Source organism: Ctenopharyngodon idella, chromosome 19 (genome assembly GCF_019924925.1).
Source record: "Ctenopharyngodon idella isolate HZGC_01 chromosome 19, HZGC01, whole genome shotgun sequence".
NCBI lineage: Eukaryota > Metazoa > Chordata > Actinopteri > Cypriniformes > Xenocyprididae > Ctenopharyngodon > Ctenopharyngodon idella.
Window position 1 is genome coordinate 14,496,601 of NC_067238.1, and position 17,465 is coordinate 14,514,065.

General features: G+C 36.5%; 2 protein-coding genes and 1 long non-coding RNA gene across 4 annotated transcripts in view; 2 read left to right on the top strand and 1 right to left on the bottom strand.

Moving 5' to 3' along the window:
- The window catches only part of stx1b (syntaxin 1B), a 42,857-nt gene extending 28,031 nt beyond the window's left edge, over positions 1-14,826 (top strand). The window contains exons 4-10 of the mRNA XM_051873445.1: positions 3,357-3,431; positions 5,086-5,159; positions 5,921-6,029; positions 6,305-6,378; positions 6,845-6,982; positions 7,905-8,015; positions 9,220-14,826. Of these exons, the coding sequence (XP_051729405.1) occupies positions 3,357-3,431; positions 5,086-5,159; positions 5,921-6,029; positions 6,305-6,378; positions 6,845-6,982; positions 7,905-8,015; positions 9,220-9,300 (662 nt within the window). The 3' untranslated portion in view covers positions 9,301-14,826. The remainder of the gene's footprint in view (positions 1-3,356; positions 3,432-5,085; positions 5,160-5,920; positions 6,030-6,304; positions 6,379-6,844; positions 6,983-7,904; positions 8,016-9,219) is intronic.
- Positions 1-17,301, bottom strand: part of LOC127501465 (uncharacterized) — a 57,956-nt gene extending 40,655 nt beyond the window's left edge. The window contains exons 1-2 of the long non-coding RNA XR_007926611.1: positions 16,952-17,301; positions 16,216-16,308 (exon numbers count right to left, since the gene is read on the bottom strand). This is a non-coding gene — a long non-coding RNA (uncharacterized LOC127501465). The remainder of the gene's footprint in view (positions 1-16,215; positions 16,309-16,951) is intronic.
- gnb3b (guanine nucleotide binding protein (G protein), beta polypeptide 3b) overlaps positions 16,578-17,465 on the top strand; it is a 36,846-nt gene continuing 35,958 nt past the window's right edge. For both annotated transcript variants that reach the window (XM_051873443.1, XM_051873444.1), the window contains exon 1: positions 16,578-16,830. The gene's annotated coding sequence lies outside the window, so the exon portion shown is untranslated. The remainder of the gene's footprint in view (positions 16,831-17,465) is intronic.

The window sequence follows — 17,465 nt, forward strand, 5'->3', positions numbered from 1 at the left end:
GGGTCAGCGCTTCTAGAAGCTAATCCACAACATCTACGTTAGCAGCCCAAGTTCTCCATTAATACACCCCCACCGCAAAACCAAAGCATTTCATGGATTTTTTATTATCCTTTTACTGAGGTCACCCTACTTTTACATTGCATTCTTTTCTATGTGCTACTGTACAAAGCTAAATGTGCAACGTTTGTGGAAAAAGCCAGCTTGCTAAAAGATGAGTGAATCCCTCTCTTTTAAATTCTGCTGTTGTGACCTTCAGCAAAAATGTTAACCTCTGTTGGCTCTACGGGTGACTAATGGTTACCTCCGTGCCCTAGTTCATTAATTCACCCAATCAGCTTAAATGACTAAATTAGCCATCAGAATTATAGCGCAGAATGAACTCCTGCCCCCAAAAGTTCTCCATGTTGCCCTGCAGGTGAGTGACGTTAGCAAGTAAAAATGAGCTGTGCATAGTTCACTTAGCTGAGGGGTGATAAATTTGATGGTTAGCATTTCTATACTGCCAATGGTCTGGATTGTATTGCATGTTCAATATATAAACATAAAAGCATTGCTATAAGTGTTCATTTATTTGTTGGAATGTTTTGCTAAATGCATTTTGCAGTAGGCGGTAATATGTGGCCAAAAAAAAAAAACCTGCAGAAATTACATAATGTTTTTTTTTTTAAGCAGACATCAACAAACACCATATGCTACACAGTATTCAGGTTCATGTAATTTATCTAGCTATCATAAATTACTAGTAAATTCATATTAGATAAACATTAGCTAATAAAAGATCATAAAAGTCGGCCATTAATAGGCCGAGCCAGGCCTGTAGAGCTTTTTCATATTTTATGAGGTAATTTTGAGAGAAAAAAAAACTGCAGAATTCTGTGAATTTGTGAAAAATATTTATAAACAAACATGCAGGGGTAGATTTTGTAGAACTGTATGAATGAACATTTTGCAGAAATCCTAAACCTCACTTGTTTCTGCTGCAACAGGCCTGCTTTAGCAAATATGTGGCAACTGCTAACCGATACAAATAAAATCACATTTAAAAGCTATTAAAGTGCTGGTTAGATGTCATGTTAAACAGTGGGTGTGACAAGAAACATTCTCATCGGTCAAATCGATCTCTCGACCACATGAGAAAAAAAAGCTGACATGAGACAACGGCTTGTTTAGAACAGGAAAGAGCAGGACCGCATTTAGCTGTCTGTAAGGACAACAATAGTGTAGCGGTGTGCAAATATTGTGATGCAAACTCAGTGACAGGAGATACATTACACTTTTGTTTAATCGATGGACAGGGGAACTGGCCACACCCTGACTACAGCACTTTAACGGACATGAGTGACTAAACAGATCATTTGTTTTACAGGACAGCATTGCTTTTTAAGCGCTTTTTTACACTGTTTTGTTTGTCATGTGCTTTTTAAAAAAAAATAAAAGTGATTTAAATGTTTTTAATGGTACATTACCAATATTTATGAATCACTGTTAAATAGTTTTAATTTATTTTTAATTAATTTAAATAATTTCTACTCTTTGAAAGTTTGTAATTCTCTGATAAAGGGAATATGGTTTCAATGCAGATGTTCAGATTTTTCTAAATACTTGAAAAGTCATTTTTCATATACAAATATATTAAGGATATTACAAAAATATGTTCCAGCATACTGAATTTGGTCAACCCAACATGCAAATCAAAATAATACCCAATTGCCAAAAGCTAACAATCAATTAACTTAACTAAAGAGAGAATATATTGGGGAAAATAGAGAAATTCTGGCAAATTTATCCTTTCAACACTCCTAAAAATGAGGAAAAAGTAATTAAGGACACACAATTAAAAAGTTTAAACCATTATGAGCTATCCTTTAAAAGCAAAAAAAAAACGATCATCCTTGGGAACAGAAAAGTTCCCCTAATTGAAGAATCACCAGTATATGAAACGACAATCAAAGTGATGAATTACTCTTCAAAACCTATAGACGTATAATTTATCACCCTTCTCCCACCCGCCGCCCACCGTCCATCCCCTGAAAGTGATCAGCAGGAGTCACAATATTGATGGCCAGGAGGAGATGCTGAGAGATTTAAAGTGTGGGGCTTGTATAAATTCTCAACCCGGCTTATTAAACCCTATTTAGTGATAAGTTGTGTATATGTATTTTAATCATGCCAACACATGGAGTGAATTATTGGACCAGCATTTATTGGCATAGGGCATGATTTGGCAAACGAGATCTGCTACTCTGATGAGGAAATACGAGAATTTGTTCAGCTTAGTTAAAATAACATACATAAGGACATGCTGCTGCAAGAATATGTTAAAACCCCCGTAGCAGATTTCTACAGGTGGCACTGGGGAGGAAGAGAGGTAAACAAAAGTTTTTATAATCGCACAGCAGGGCGATCGCAGGCTTGGGTACAAAGTATATGGTCACATGGATTAGGAAGTACATCTAGTTGGCTAATGTCACAACATTATAGGAACCTATCAGTGCTCGGTTAGAGTCATGACTGAACTATGAATATATATATGTTATGCATAACACATAAGTACATATTTAAATACAAAATTTAAGACTAAAATCTCAGACAGTCAGTGTGCACATATATTATGATAAATATTTCGGTATGAATTTGCAAGTGCATTATTCCTCCTAAATAATCCCTGGTGATAAAGTGATTGGCATTAATACTCGTAGAGGAAGAAATGTCATGGTCATCAAACTCTCATGGCTGGAGAAATGAGAGAAAGCAGCGAGGGATTGGATTAGTCAGAGGAAAGGAGAGTGTGTAGGTGGGAGTTGAAAAGGCTGAGGTGGTGTCCAGGGAGTGAATGGCACTGCAGTAACTATCAATCAACATATGACTGCAGCCTGCAGTCTGTACACACATCCACCGCTTAACCAGAGCGCTCATTTTTCACTTTAAAGAACAAGAACATTATATGGCCTGAGATATTTTCAAAGGTTACATTCTTAAAAACTAATATACACTGCACTGCAAAATTCTGGATTGTTAATTTGTATTTTGGTCAAGTTCTCCAGTAAAAAATGGATTATGAAAGATAAGATAAGAAAAGTTCAAGATGTATTTCATATAATACATCTTGAACTTTTTCTTTTTTTTAGCATTTATTAAGCAAAAAAACTTTTTTTTTGTTAGAAAAAGTCCATCTATCTAACTATCTATCTATCTATCTGTCTTGTCTGTCTGTCTATCTATCGTAATGCAGTATGTTGTCACACAACTTTGTACCCTATATATAATGCAACCAGTGCTCATTAACAATGAAAACTCAACCTTATATGCATTTAAACAACTTTTCTTTTGTATTTCCTTGTGTTTTTGCTCTGCAGAGACCAAGCAGGAGTTGGAGGACCTCACAGCTGACATTAAGAAGACAGCCAATAAAGTGCGCTCTAAATTAAAAGGTATAAAAAAACAAAGATTTTAACTTTATTAGCACTTTTATATTGCTGTATGATTGTTTTAACATGTATTTTATGTAAAACATAAAAAATATTATCCTGCTCTCTTTATATAAATAATGAAACAGATCTGAGATTAGCTTGAGATGGTGAACATTCTTGCAATGTTCTTCAACTCTTTGAATTTAGCGTGAGAAAATGAGAAAAGTCTATTTGCAAGTATACATGAAGTTTAGTCCTCTAAAAGCTCCTAAAACCTTCTTCATCACGTAGGCAAAGCTAATTTGGACTCAATCTTTGATTCAAAAGGCAGCCACCTGAGGCGAAGGGAGTTAAGCAATAGAAAATTCTTAACAAGTAGGAGTTTCAACTAATCTCTTTTGAAGTGTTCTCCTTCTGAAGTCGCTCAGGAAAAGACAAAAAGTTGCACTCCACCCCAAGAACAAGATAACATTTTTCAGTAACTAATACAATATGAGTAATTAAATTAATTGAAAATTATTTTTATTACACCTATACCTAATTTTTATAGAGAGGTATCAGTTAGCATTCTCATTCATCTCAATGGCAGTTGATCGACCAGAAGTACATGACCTGCATCCTGCCAGCTTTGTTTTTAGAGCCAATCACCTGAGCCGTGAATGCCATGTGACTAATCTCTTTGGAAACCACAAGAAAATTATTTCATGACAACATTAATTGGCTGATGGCAACACAAACCCTTCACTAGTGAATATCCTTTATATTTTTATTTTTTTATAATAAATATTATTCTATATTATTTGTATAACATTATATATTTATTATATAATATATTAAATTTATTAATGTGTCTGGCTTTGGGGTCATTCGCTTCCAGTTATTTTTAGCTGTACAAAACAGCTCTTTATGCTGCTTGATATTGAAAACTGGTATTTCTTACCATATTATTTTAATGTATTGTATTAATTATAAACACATTTGTAGTGCAAAAAGTTTTACAGTTTACTGCACTTTGATATTCTTCTTGGCATTTCCCTATGGCGGCTAATAAATCAGAAGTCTTGCACATTCACAGAAAACACCTTAACTTCCGCATTGAAAAAATAGGTGGATAGGGCTAGGGTTATATATTTATTTATATTATTTAATGTATTATTCAAAATTATTTGTATTTATTTTATTATACTGTGTATATATATATATATATTTTTTTTTTTTTTGGCTACTGTATCTTTAAAAGTAGCCCACAGTGATGGTCCTTCTGATAGCTACTTCATCTACACTCTCGTTGATGTAGCCAGTGACACATGGTGCACCCAGCTCCATTAGAACTGAATGGAGTGCGAATCCCATTGTCTCCTGAAGTGGACAGTGAGATCTGTTGTCCTTCTGAGATTAAGGGACTTGTTATTACTCTGGGACTACTTTGTCTGACACCTAGTGTGTATGCACTTTCATTGTAACAGTTCAGTCCGCCAATTACTTTTTCGTGTTGTAGTTGCATTGCCACCTCAGTAAATGTTGTAACCAGGTAACCAGGGTGAGACAGCTGCTATATGAAATGTCAATCATTAGAATATATTGAAGAGGCAATCTTTCTCATGCTCACTGCAGGTGCATGGGTTTGCTGTTTTACTACAATTTCTTATATTCAGTTTATTTCTCTATTCCACAGCAATCGAACAAAGTATCGAGCAAGAGGAGGGGTTGAACAGATCATCTGCAGATTTGCGGATCCGCAAGACACAGGTATGAAAATAATGAGAAATATTTACATTATTTACTATCTTTATTCTCCTAACGATAGTCATTGTCAATCTATTGAGTTAAATCAATGTAATGTGTAAAATACTTGACAAAGAAGAACTTATTATTAATTTATTATTGTTAGTTTAGTTTTCCATTGTCAAACAACGTCACAACTTCTTCATTATTATATTTAATATTCAATTAATAAATAATCTTAGAATATTACTTTTACTGTTTAACATTTTTTAAATGTAAGTGTTACAAGCTATCAGACTTATCATTTGTTATGAATAATTTCATCTTTTGTTTTGTGTCCATCAAGTTCCACATATACATGTATAGGCCTATATATAAAAATACATGCATTGCGTCTTTCACTTGGGAATAATGTCATAGGAAGTGCTCAGGGGATATTCAAGACTTTCAAAGCTTTTTGTTATTATGTAAAATAGTTTCTCTAAAATGGAAGCAATATTCAGCAAAACAGTAACAAATCTGACCTTCAGGGTGTCCAGTGTGCTCAGAGACAGACATACTTCCTGTGACCTCTGCCCTCCCACTGAGCGGCTCTGTCAAACACCCTCCTTAGTGCCATCTGCTGTTCAAAAACAGAATATGCGCAGTAATCTCTCAAACTGCAGCAAAAGCAGGGGCTGATTTCACAACGATCACACTTAGCCCACAATATTATTATCTCAAGCCGCCTACTGTCAGCGCATGTATTCACATCCTGATGTGCAACCTCTACCTTTATCCCACAGCATTCCACGCTGTCACGCAAGTTTGTGGAGGTGATGACGGAGTACAACACCACGCAGTCCAAATATAGGGACCGCTGCAAGGACCGCATTCAGAGACAACTGGAAATTAGTGAGTTCTGCTAGCACGCACAAAGACACACACCCACCCACACGCAAAATTTGAGAAACATCCTCCACATAACTGGAATGCAGTTACATTTTAACTACAAATCTTACTAACTGAAGTGACAGACTGTTCATTAAAGCTATACAGCATGTTACTGGATCAAAACCATGACCTGTGAGCCATATTCTATGAGTTGATCTAATACAGAAACACAAATCTCATCAAAATACCCAGGATGCAGCATAATGATACTATGTACTTCTGATATCTTTAATTAGCTGGCAGAACAACTACCAATGAGGAACTGGAAGATATGTTGGAGAGCGGGAAACTTGCTATCTTCACTGACGATGTAAGTTTAATAGTCGGCAATCAATGACAAACTAATTTTACTATGACTTTGGTTTCCATGAAAGCAAAACTCATGATTTCAGGATTCCACTTTAAAATGTAATTTTACTAAGGTCCCGTCACAAATAGTAGCCCGAGCCCTTACGGTACTCCTCTGAATGTGCACATATGGCACATTAACTGTTTGGTAATAATCCACTGAAAAGTGGGCTTTGCAAAAGTGCAAAGTAGCCCTAAAGAAAACTAAAACTGTAAATGAGACACCCTACACTGATACACATCCCAGGCATGCTAGGGAGTCCAAGTGTGCTATTTGGGACAGGAACTATAAATTGGGTTTCCATGGAAGCATATTCACAATTTGTTGACTGTTTTAAGTGCAAAAAATCTATATGTGCCAATGTATGTTTAGTAATAATAACTTAACCTGCTGCTATGAACTTTTTCTCATATTCTCTGTTTAACAGATCAAAATGGACTCCCAGATGACCAAGCAGGCACTAAATGAGATTGAGACCCGACACACTGAGATCATCAAGTTGGAGAACAGCATCCGTGAGCTCCACGACATGTTTGTGGACATGGCCATGCTGGTGGAGAGTCAGGTACAACCAAGAGTCCAACATTTCTTCTGAGCAAAAATGCTCCAAATACTATTTGAACAAATGCTAGTCCCTTTCACAAGGCTGTTAGTAAAGTATATAAAGGATTGTCAATTTGAGAAATTTTGCCATTCATGTCTGGAAGTAGTTGAAGGAATAGTTCAGGCAAAATGAAAACTCTATATTTGTTAACATTATGTCGTTCCAAACCTGCATGAAGTGACATTTAAAGGGATAGTTCACCCAAAAATTCTCTCATTTACTCACCCTCAAGTTGTTCCAAAGCTGTATGAATTTCTTTCTTTTGCTGAACACAAAATATATATATATTATTTATATAGTATTTATTTCAGTTAGTTGCCAAGAAATAATTTTGAATTTTCATTTAAGTTTTCCATTTAATATTTATATTTTATTTTATATTAGCTTTATTTTAATTAACAAAAAAAAATTAAATAGTACAATTCATAATGGCCACATCTGTCAGGCTTGGCCAATCACTGATGCACCATTTTATAATTCTGGATGTAAACACGGGCTGGACGAAAACTAGACTTCAAGTGTTTTGCGCTCCAAAGTGATGCTCTTTCAAATGTAATTCACAGATAGACATTTATATATATTTCCACACAACCAAGGACAATGGAAATTGTTTACATGACATTACTATAGAATGCCATCATATTAAGGTACAAGGACAGTTCCCATGGATCAACCTGGGCTTAAGGGCCTTTGCTCAAAGGGCAAAGTGGTGCACTCAGTCATCACCGCTTGTGGGGTTCGAAATCAGGCTGCATAAAGTGTTTAAGCGAATCTTAACTTTCAAGTCTTCTGTTTTTTGCATTTGATACAGTGATTGTCTTGTGTGTATGTGGATATTGTGAAGAAGTTGTTTGTTTTAAGTGCGTATTTTTGTCATTCACAGGGAGAGATGATTGACAGAATTGAGTATAACGTGGAACACTCTGTGGACTATGTAGAGAGAGCAGTTTCTGACACCAAGAAGGCTGTCAAATACCAGAGTCAGGCACGCAAGGTAAAAACACTATCAGCTGTTACACCCGACTTCTTTCAATATTATGCCCTTTGTGTACAATGATTCACGCATTCTAGAGAACATAGGTTCAGTCCTAAGCTGTCATGTACAAAAACGAGTAATAGAAGAGCATTTTGAAATGATTCCTAAACCACTTAAACCATCCAAAGAAAAACTATATTGCTCCTTTGGAACTCATTGGCTCTTCAACAGATGCTGTCTGCTCCCAGCTTTTTTGCTGCAGTTTTGCTGGCTAACGTCCATTGCAGTGGTCAAAAGGCAGCAGACTCTTGGTGGTATGCCACCTACTTCTGTGCTTTCTGATGAGTCAAATTGCAGATCTGGTGAAACATAATCTTTACATTTATTCACTTACCAGACCTTCAGAAATGCCAGGATTAGAATTGTCAATGATTGACTGATCTACAGTTATTTGTAGCTAATAATCAAATCAATTAAGGATAGTAATTAAATAAACAAATGATAAAATCATTCAGATTAAACCATGCACATTGCAGCTTTCAATGATAATATAAGTGCAACTTCTGAGACAAGGGGTCGCAAATCCCCAGACAGCTACTGCAGGGCAAATTTGATTGGCAATAAGAGCCAGGAATTATTGTAATTATTAAAGAAAGCTTGGTCCCGGTACATGTCAGTCTGATGATCACAATAAAAAGCTGCAAAGTAAATGCTCCTTGCTTCAAACTTGCATGTGATTTTCCGTATTCATGTCCAACCAAGCAACAGTATTTCCATTTAGTTAATTCTGTTTGGCATTAGTCTCTTGGCACAATATAATATTTACAGCTTCCCTCCATGACATCATCACATTCAGTACATGTTTCCTTTTGAGATTCCAAAGTTTAGAATGATGTTAGCACTGTATTTAGCCTTTACAGTTACGCGATATCTAATCACCACCTTCTCAAATGCAGTCAGTATTCAAAGAGCCAGTGTCCCAGAGTGGGTCCTTTCATCAATAATTTAATTAACTTTTAATTAATTTAATGATTTACTTTGGTAATGGTTTAATTGTTCATGGTTTCATTTAATGATTTGAAGTGTGGTTAAGATGAGGTGATGCTGCTGACTGTGTACTACTGCGTAATCGAGTAATAGAGTAGCTAGATGAACAAACCAAACGATTGTTGATCTGTTGGATGTTTAATTTTTCTTTCTCCTTCTTTTTCGCCCTCTGCAGAAGAAGATCATGATCATCATCTGCTGTGTAATACTGGGAGTGGTTTTGGCGTCTACTATTGGAGGAACCCTGGGCTTCTAAACGACATGAAGAAAGACAAACACTTGGAAAGCTGAGTGTTTTATCAACCTAAACACGAGATAAGGAAACTGTCATAAAACGGGGGTTGGGTAGGGTTAAAAATTGAATATTCAAAAATCAAACAATCAAAAAATAAATAAATAAAAGGAGATGTTACGTACTAGCTGATTTAAATATATACAAAAGTGGGTTCAAATACACATAATATTTACAAACTGTACATGTAAATGTATTGAACATAAAAGCAGCACATGGGTTACTACCTGTAAAGGAATAAAACTCAACTTTTGTTTTTATTTTATTTTTTTAGCGTTGCTTTCATTTTTGGGGGGGCCTCCAGGACAGTGCCAGCAACTGCTAAATTGTTTTACGTTCCGGCAGAACATGGTGTTTGGCAAACCATACTAGCATTACGAATAATAACCAACTGACTGCATAGATGTTATAGACAGTAGTACTAGTCCGATTTCAATGGCCTAACGTTCAGAGTGGTTGCTTGCATTCAGATGAAATCTCATTTATTACCTTGTTAGCTCATTACCGATGGAGTGCTGTAGATTAAAAGCACCGTCAACCTCATAGCTGAATTTCTGTCTTAATAGTTTTACTGTGGTAAGGGTTATGGTTAACCCCAACCGTAAACAAACGAAGAAAAAAAGAAAAAGCACACATCATTGCGAATTGTGAGAGGAAGTGATATCACCAAGTTTGTACATAAAGATTTCATTTGCTGTACTGTAGATGGTAGGCAGTGAAGGAACGGACATTTCATTTTAACACATATAGAAAGCTGGGATCGATAGGGTGGCATTGCGCAAACTGTTGAACTATGCAGTTTTGATAGTGATTTGCCCCTGCTTTTTTAATTAATTCATGGCAACCTATGGAATGATTCTAAAAGAGACAAAATTTATTTGTCTACGCCGAAGATTTCTTAGTGGGAACATTTTGAGAAAAGAAAAATGTCAATACTTGAAGCAACGCCTAGCCTAAATATTATCTTTTGGAGGGTGGTTAGGTCTGCTGAAATTAATATTCCTTATTTTTCGGTTAATAGTTAGTTTTGCATTTTTTTATTTGCCTTGTTTAATGAATTGCAAATATATTTTATGTTATAATATAAAGGATAGGCTTGAACAGGACCATTTTGGTATTGAAGGATCGATTAGGGAGTTTGACGTTTTTCACCTTGGTGCTAGTTAATGAAGAGACACTAATAAAAATAACTACTAGGACATGATAGTTGGATCCTTATTAAATTCTACATATCTGAAACAATGATACAAGCTCTTGATGAGCTACCTGACTAAATATTTTCCTGTAGATGCATTCTTCAGTTCTGTTGAAGAAACTTGTAGGACACTTATTATGCAGCAAATAAATATGAAGAAATTTTCACAAACTTTATATGAAAAAACTCAAATCCAGCTCTGAACGCCCAGAGAGACAGCATCTTGTCAAGATAACGCTAGCTTAGAATAAGACGCTTTGATTTTGTCCAAAGATTTTTTTTTTTTTTTTGAAACACAAATCAAACAGCTGTATCATTAATTCGTTGCATCCTTTTCTTTGAGGACAGAAAGTGCCAGCTTGGTTAATTATGTACTGCATGTTTTAAATTCAAGGGCTAAAATTCAAAACCAAACTTTAGCTCTGTTTTTTGCTTTTGTTGATACAGAATCCCTCTTGGCTTGACTTAGAATGCCCTTACCCTCATGTTCATGACGTTACAGAACATGTACCAACTCTGAAAGTGCACTCCTTTTCTCAATATGGACTTCATTTCCATGTACTGCTTATCATAGAATATATAACAGGAGCCCCCCCACCCCGTCCCGCCACCCCTTTACCTACCTAAAGCAAAGTAGTAGGGAACAGGAAAGATTTTGGGGATATATACTGTACACTTTTTTTTTTTTTGGAAAGCCTGAGGCAGAGGGCCGGGACTATTTTGCTTTAATCATTCCAGTAATGTCCAGCATGTTTTCTTTGAAACTTCTGTGTATTTAGTGTCGAATCACTTACATGTATGGTAAAATGAGGTAAATATGTATGTCGGTGTTGTTTTTTAGTAGACGATATAGCTGGAAGGCCCTTATTTGTTAACGCATGCAACTTTCGCTTTGTTAGTTTGCATGGCTCTCGATCATGTGTGCACTTTACAATCACAGAAAACAATGTCTTATGCCGCCACATTTTTTGGGTTGTACTGTTTTCCGTTTTGATAATATGTTTATTTGTTTTGTTTTTTTATTTATGATTATTTATTATGAATCTCTAAGGGTTGGATGGGGGGATTGACTTCATTTAATATTTCTCCTGCCTATTTCATCATGACCCTGACAATGCTGGAGTTTTACCGTGGTCCCCATGAATGTGTTCCCTGTGGATGTGCACATGAATACAAAATCTGTTTGTTGTCAGGTATTTTGTTCCTAAACCACCTTCATAGTGTAAAACGACGTATTTCCCCCCCTCCTCGCCCTCTGGAAACACTCTGGGTACTAATAATTTTTGCGCATCTTGTTCATTTCCCCTTCCCCTGATGTACTCCCAAACTTGATTGTTGTGCTTAACTGGTGATGATATGTGAATTCTTTCGTAAGACTATTCTTTATTGTGAGTCGTGTGCTGCGGTGTCGAATTGTGCAACTCAAAAGGCCATGTATGCGTGCCCTGTCCCTTCGGCATATTTTCCTTTTTTACGTACACGTTGCTGTATAAGTGAGCATGAGCATTTGTGTGTGTGGATGTGTGTGTGTGCTCGTTTGCTGTTGGAGCCCTCGGTCGCACCGCAACGCTAACCGGTGTCGGGCGCAAGGGGCTTCTCTGGTCTGCAGGTCTATGGTATGCAGCTCTAGCGCTCCAGTTTTGTGCCGACTTCATTCAAATGTTAAGAAAAGTAATAAGACTAAAAAGCCAAAGCGTTATGCGAGTACAGAGCACAATGTTACAGTCAACTGTATTGTGTAGTCCTTCCCGCCCGTAAATCTTGTGAACTATCTTGCGTATACATTTACTATGTTTTCAATTCCACAAGGTTCTCGTTATAAAGGTTTATTTATTTATTTATATTCATTCTGAACAATATGTATAATGTATACTACACAAGCCTGTTCGTTTTAAAGCACTTTCTCCAAAAACAGCTACGTACAAAACAAATATGTTGTGTGTACTGTATGTTGTTTTTTCTTTCTCCCCTCAATGATGCTGTTTATGTTGCCATTTACCCCTTGTTCAGCTCACTTGCATTGCTTCCTCTGTGCTGGCAATACATTAGACGTAGACATTAGATCAGCTCTGGTTAAAAGAAAATGAAATAAAAAAAAAACTGTAAACTAACATGGGCACAGATCTGGATGAAAGTTTTCTCAGTTGTCTTATTTTCATTTTTCAACACTGTTTTTGGATGTTCGTCACACAGACACTGATATGACCAGACAGCACTGGCATAACACAGCACATTGAGAAGGCATTTTGTAAATGAGTGAAAATTACAAACTACTTATATATATATATATAAAAAAAAACAATGTACCTTTTAGAGTTTAACTGCATAATAGTCTTTTTGGTTGGGGTTGTTGAGTGCCTCATCACTGCAGGTGAAGAAAAAACCCTTACGCCCAATCTGTACGGCGAGCGAGCAGTGATGCAACAAAGCTAGAACGCTCCCGCCTAGAATGATCAACGAAGCCGTCTCAGCTATGTAGACTGCTTTGTGTATTGTAATCCTCGCTGCTTAGTTTCCACGTGTGCTTTAGCTGTCTTGGAGATGCATCGCACCTGACTGACAGCTCTCAAAGACTTTGACGTTAACGGATATGACTTCTTGGTCCACGGCTAATGAGCACCCAAGACCTGCAATCGTGATTTTTCTCAACAGCCCCAGCCATGATCCTCCTTAATTTCATCCCCTTTTGTGTCATTCCTTTGATGTATATTCCCATTAAACTTTATACCAGTATTCTTGTTTCAGTGTTAGATTTAGAACGAGGAAACAGTTTGTGGAGATGGTGCTCAAACTGTGATTTCAGCAAAATGATCATCAATTACAGAGGATGGCCTGTAATGATGTGATGAAAACACTATTCTAATTAGAACGGGAAGATGACTGGATAAGGATGACATAATTGAATTATACCATTATCAAATGTGATGAATTATATAACTACGATGATTTAAAAATCCCGAGAAGTTGTGTTATATTAGTAGTAATATTGAATGCTCGCGATTTTGTCAATCTGAACTGAATCTTTGTCTTGTAATTATTGTAAATATTTCAAAGAGAGAAAAAATGATTTGCATGTCCATGTATAAAACTACTAAAATAGTTCCTGTCAAAGTTGTGAGGTTGATTGATTTTCTTGTTCTTTGCCCTGGTCGCAGCGCTTTGCTACTGACCGCTCGCTTGTCTTAAAGCAGCGATGTCAAGGGTGCTCTATAACGAAGAAAAGTGGAACAACACTTTAACATCAGAATCAATACAATATGTTGTGTTACCTCAGAGAGCCGTTAGCGGTTCAACTCTGGGGGAAAAAAGTGCTTCCCTCCATGTACACCATCGATTGGTCTACAGGTCAAATGCACACCATCTGTAGCTTCCATGCAACTCGACTGCTTTTCTTACAGAGGTCCACCACATTGGCAATGGCAAATTTAGAACAAATAGTGGCATTTTTGTGCATTTCGTGGTATGTTTGGACGCTTTCACAATCAGTGTCGGTTAAAAAACCTCACGTACATAGACTGTAGCATGGCTGAAGCTCAAAAGCTAAATAAAGCTGGTCTTATACGAAGAGCACAGTTCTTGGGATTTAGAGGTTTTCTTTAAAAGTACAGTTGGAAACAATAATGCTCAAAGCAAACAGAAAAACACTCATCTGTGCAATACAAAGAAAAGGGCTTTCTCACACACACATTTGAAAGCACTGAAGAACGCCGACTTCAATATTATTGTGGGAGTTGAGGGAAACAACAGCCACTAACTGTGGTTCCAGCCGTCATTTTATGTGTCGCCAACCGTCTTCTCACCCCACTAGGATCTAAGTTGAACGTGCATTCAGGGCAGAAACCACAATGAGATGGGCACCAAGGATGGGAAGGAAGAAATTAAATCGATTTCTGCAACTTTGACTGGAATTGCAACTTCTGTCTTTTATTTTCTGTGTGTGTATGTGTGTACTGTATTGTAAAAAAAAGGAAAAAGATACAAACAAACAACCTAACTGTCCCTCTCTCCCCCCTCTCTCTTGTAATACTGTTTGCTGTTCTGTTTGGTTAGTGTGGCGTACCAGTATCCCTCTCCTCCCCTAAACCCTTTGCTATCTTCCTCCCTTCTCTCACAATCTCTCTCTCTCTCCCTCTTTTCTCCATGGATCTTTAAGATGAGAACTCTATGCAGATGCTGTCTTTTATAAGTGTGTCAAAATTTTAAGTTGAAATGAAAAATGAAAAAAGAAAAACCCCAACAAACAGATATTATGAACTGAAACAAAAAATAAAGAAAAACGATTGTCCAGTGTACAACTGCTGTAGTTGTCTTCCCTATATTTACTCCTTTCTCAGATCATGGGCAGGGGTGGGGGAAGTCAATAACATGACAAAAGAAGCTTGTATATGCATCAAACATATATACTGACTTTTGTTTTACAGTGTTTTTGAAGCTAACTTTCACACTGCACTGCCTGGTGCACCATCATTCTGGATTTAGATGTGTTTGCCAACTTCCTGGGTAAAATAAAAACAGTTGGTGTTTCAAGTACTGCACTGGGGAAAAAAATGGTATAGAAATAATTTTCACTCAAAAATTGCTAGTAAAACAAAGAAACGGCAAGTAACACATTGAATTAACATGAAAATTTGAAGTAGAAAGATTGAAATATTATTTTCTTGTAAAACCTAATCCAACAATCTTTGTTTTATTTACAACTTTTTACAGTATGCTGGCATCCTATTTGAAATAAAAACTAAAATAAAGAGATTTTGATCAGAACGTAGCAGCATCAGGTTTGAGCCTCATTAATTTCTTTTCTTAATTATATATATATAAAATGTTGTAATTTGTAAATTGTGTAAATGTAAATTTATAATAGACACCTCAGTAAAAATGACAGAAGTCACATCTGAATCAAATGTCAAATAACTCAAATGTCATTTAGCAAATTAATTCAATCTGAATGGTGCTAAAGATGTTTCATCCACTGGAAAGCGTTGGACACACTTTCAATTAACTATTAAGCCAGCCACATTCACCCCAGACCCCTGTGTGCAAAGTAGATAAAGTTGTTTAGAAAGATAATGGGGTTTTGCTCAATTACGTTGTTATTGATTGCACCAGAAGATGCCCTGGGAGCTGTGCAAGACCAACAAGTACTTATCATTACTCTAAATTAATTAATTTAGTCCTTTCAGTGAAAACTTGCCAAACTTGGCAGGTATGAAGGGCTGGTTTTCCAGTTGCTAAGCAACAGGCAGTACATTTTAGTTTAAAAATAATTCAGTCACTGTGCACTGTTTGAGCTACAAGCTTTGTATGTTAATGTTTTAGGCAGAGGTTTCGATATATTACTCTCAATTCATGAATTATGCATTTAGTTTCTATAGATGTAAAAACACTGTTGTAAAACATGCAATTTTCACTCCACACCCTCAGAAACACACATTTCAAGCATGGACTTCACAGCCCCAAAACAGGTATAAGTTGTCAATACAATTGAATGCACTGGACCTGTATGGAGACTAGCATTTTAATGAATCTGAATTGAGAAGCTGCAAAAACTGCATTCTTTTGCTCTCAAGCAAATGCAGTGTTGCTTTGAAATTAAATGAATGAAACATGTCTGGGCTACTAAATAGCTTAACTTGTTTTCAGAGCATTACCCAGATGGATAAGTCTGTCTGAAGGTGAAAACTTACCTAAAGGATCTTTCACCATCTAGTGGACACTCCAAGACCTCAATCAACCAGTTCACTCATTCATCGACGATTCGAGTATTCTGCACCCAGCGCCTGAGAATCAGATTAATTTACATCCACATAGCATTTTAACATTCTCAGTATCCCAAAAGCAATATGCAGTTATAAAGAATATAATGTTTTGTGAATAAGCTGGATATCTGCATAAAAATGTTTTGATTATTATCTCATAAAGTCAGTATAACTCGTTACATTTCAAGTCTTCGGAAGCCATTTGATAAATTTATGTGGGGGGAAGAAAAAAATTTAAGCAGTTATTAAATGATAATTTTCACCTCAGGTGAGCCATGTCGTTATGAAGTCAATACGACAACGCGCCGTTTCTGGACGGAAACGCACGCTTGATGCCAGCTTCGGTTTGTGGGCAAAATTATCAGTGAAAAACGGCTTCATTTTTGTCTGTTCCTCACACAAAACAAAGAACATTTGGGATACAGAGCTTAAGTCATATTGACTACTTTTTTGAAACTTGTATGGTACTTTTTGGTGTCATTGCCGGACTTTGTCACCGAGTGAAGATTCCTCAAGAGTTCACAGGTTTGAATCGAAATGAGGGTGAGTAAATAACATTTAATTTTTGGAGGGAACTACTCCTTTAAGATAGGCTAAATGTTATGATTAAAATTTAAATGGAAAATTAATAAAAACAAATTTCTATAATGGTTAGATTCGTTACCTTTTTGGGATATGCGAGGTATGCGATATCTGGCCCTCGGTAAGGTCGAGAAATGGCGCGTTTTTCTTGTAGCTGATGTCACGCGCTGTAATTTCTTAAGGCACCTGTAGTGGTCGCTGTCGCTGCAACACTCATCATGAATTCCCATAGACACATATGTGATACGTTTATCCGCCCTATTTTATGTTATTTAATGAAAGTCTTTGAATTTCCGCTGATTTGATTTGCTCTGGTTCTGATTTTGGGCTGATTCATAGCTATTTAATAGTGGCATAGACTTTTGCACTTTTTAGATAAAATAACTGTGTGCACGCGCACACGCTCAAGGACCTGTTCGCCACACAGGGACGCAAATGCTAGTCCGACATGTCCCAATTGCACCCCACCCCCACTCACCAGTCTAAACTCCACTATCCTAAAAATAAAGAAAAATGCCCAATAAAAAAATCTAAATGTAAAGACTATCACTGTCAACCCCATTTGTGAGTCATTCTGAATTAAGTGTATCAGTATT